Source organism: Salminus brasiliensis, chromosome 16, assembly GCF_030463535.1.
Source record: "Salminus brasiliensis chromosome 16, fSalBra1.hap2, whole genome shotgun sequence".
In the NCBI taxonomy this organism is placed as follows: Eukaryota; Metazoa; Chordata; class Actinopteri; order Characiformes; family Bryconidae; genus Salminus; species Salminus brasiliensis.
In genome coordinates, this window is record NC_132893.1 from 2,649,289 (window position 1) to 2,650,976 (window position 1,688).

Here is a 1,688-nt window from a genome sequence, read left to right on the forward strand (position 1 = left end):
CCCAAGCCACAAACTTTCTATCTGTGTTGGGGTTTGTGTGGTTGGAACTAAACCCTCACATATACTGGATCAACAGTGTTTCCGATGTTATATGTTCACCTGTACGACATGCTTCTTTTAATCTTGTTTGAGTTATTACAAGACCAAAAGAACCAAATGACTGCTATTTCACTATTTCAGTATTTCAGCCTATTAGAATCAAATTAGTCATTATGACATTAGTTACTGACCAACGTAGGCCTGACCGCTGCTGCAGTGATGTAATGCTGAGTGTCAGATGAGTGACTGGTGTTTGGGACACTCTAGCCACTCATATGAAAGTGGGAGGATTCATACATTGGTATAAAGAAACGTGGAAACACAGCCCAGTCTGTCAGGTCAGCATCACTGGACGACACAACAGAGTCAGTTCCAGCTGACAGACCTGCATCTCTTTCAGATGGACGACACAGTAAACTACAGGAAGAACCTCACAGTTCAGTTCTGCTTTCCTGGGAACAGTGCATCGTGCAGAAAGGAGGTCCGATCAGGCTCCGGGAATATCCTCTTGTTCATTGTCCTCTCATGTGTATCTGTGTGCACTGTGTTTCTGAACCTGCTGGTGATCATCTCCATCTCTCACTTCAAGCAGCTCCACACTCCAACCAACCTGCTCATCCTCTCTCTGGCTGTGGCGGATCTTCTCGTGGGAATGTTTGTTATGCCTGTGAAAATAATGCAGCTGATAGACTCCTGTTGGTATCTTGGAGAAACAGCATGTTCTGTTTCTGAAATAATCAGCGGATATTCAATGGCTGCATCTCTCTGTAGTCTGATTTTGATTGCAGTTGATCGGTACATTGCTGTCAGTGACCCTCTGCTTTATTCCATTAGAATCACAGTTTCTAAAACCTCTCTGTTCATAAGTCTAGGCTGGTCTTTAGGTCTGTTGTACATCATCGTCTATTTATACTTTAATGATCATCTTCTTCAATCTCAGATAATCTCCAGATGTTATGGAGAGTGTGTAGTGTCTGTAAAACACTCCTGGGTGATCGTTGACCTGGTCCTTTTTTTTCTAACTCCTTGCTCTGTTATATTGATCTTGTATTCAATCATTTTTATTGCTGCAAGACGTCAAGCTAAAGCTGTCAGAGCTGTAACTGATGCTTCAAAGAGACATGGGTCTGCAAACTCTTCTGAAACCAAAGCAGCAAAAACTCTGGGAATTGTGATCTTTGTTTATCTTGCTTGCTGGATTCCATATTATATAAGTTCTCTATCAGTGGAAAGTGTGACAACTTCATCAATGGTGGTGACTGTGTTTGTTTGGGTAATATGCCTGAACTCCTCTGTGAATCCACTGATCTACGCTATATTCTATCCATGGTTCAGAACATCAGTTAAGTTTATTGTAACTTGTAGAATATTTAAATTCTCATCTTCAAGGTTTAATTTGCTCCCAGAGTGTTTATAAGTTCAGGCTGGTTTCAGCTGACTAAGCTGAGTCCACTTCAGTCACTGACCACGTTTAGGACAGTGTCATATAAAAGGTCCAGAATCTCTGTTTACATTATTTGTTGTTTTAGACTGTAGTAAACAAACCTGTAGAAAATAATATTTTATATGAATATGAGTAATGAGGATGGGAGGGGGGTTAAATTAGTAGCAGTACGGCCTTAATAGGAGATGATGATGACCTTAATAAC

At 40.8% G+C, this 1,688-nt stretch overlaps 1 protein-coding gene across 1 annotated transcript; it reads left to right on the forward strand.

Moving 5' to 3' along the window:
- The first annotated feature begins 430 nt into the window (after positions 1-430).
- Positions 431-1,456, forward strand: LOC140537235 (trace amine-associated receptor 6-like). Its single transcript, XM_072659563.1, has one exon. It carries the CDS (start codon positions 440-442, stop codon positions 1,454-1,456), a length of 1,017 nt encoding a protein of 338 aa, XP_072515664.1. The 5' UTR covers positions 431-439.
- Positions 1,457-1,688: the final 232 nt, after the last annotated feature.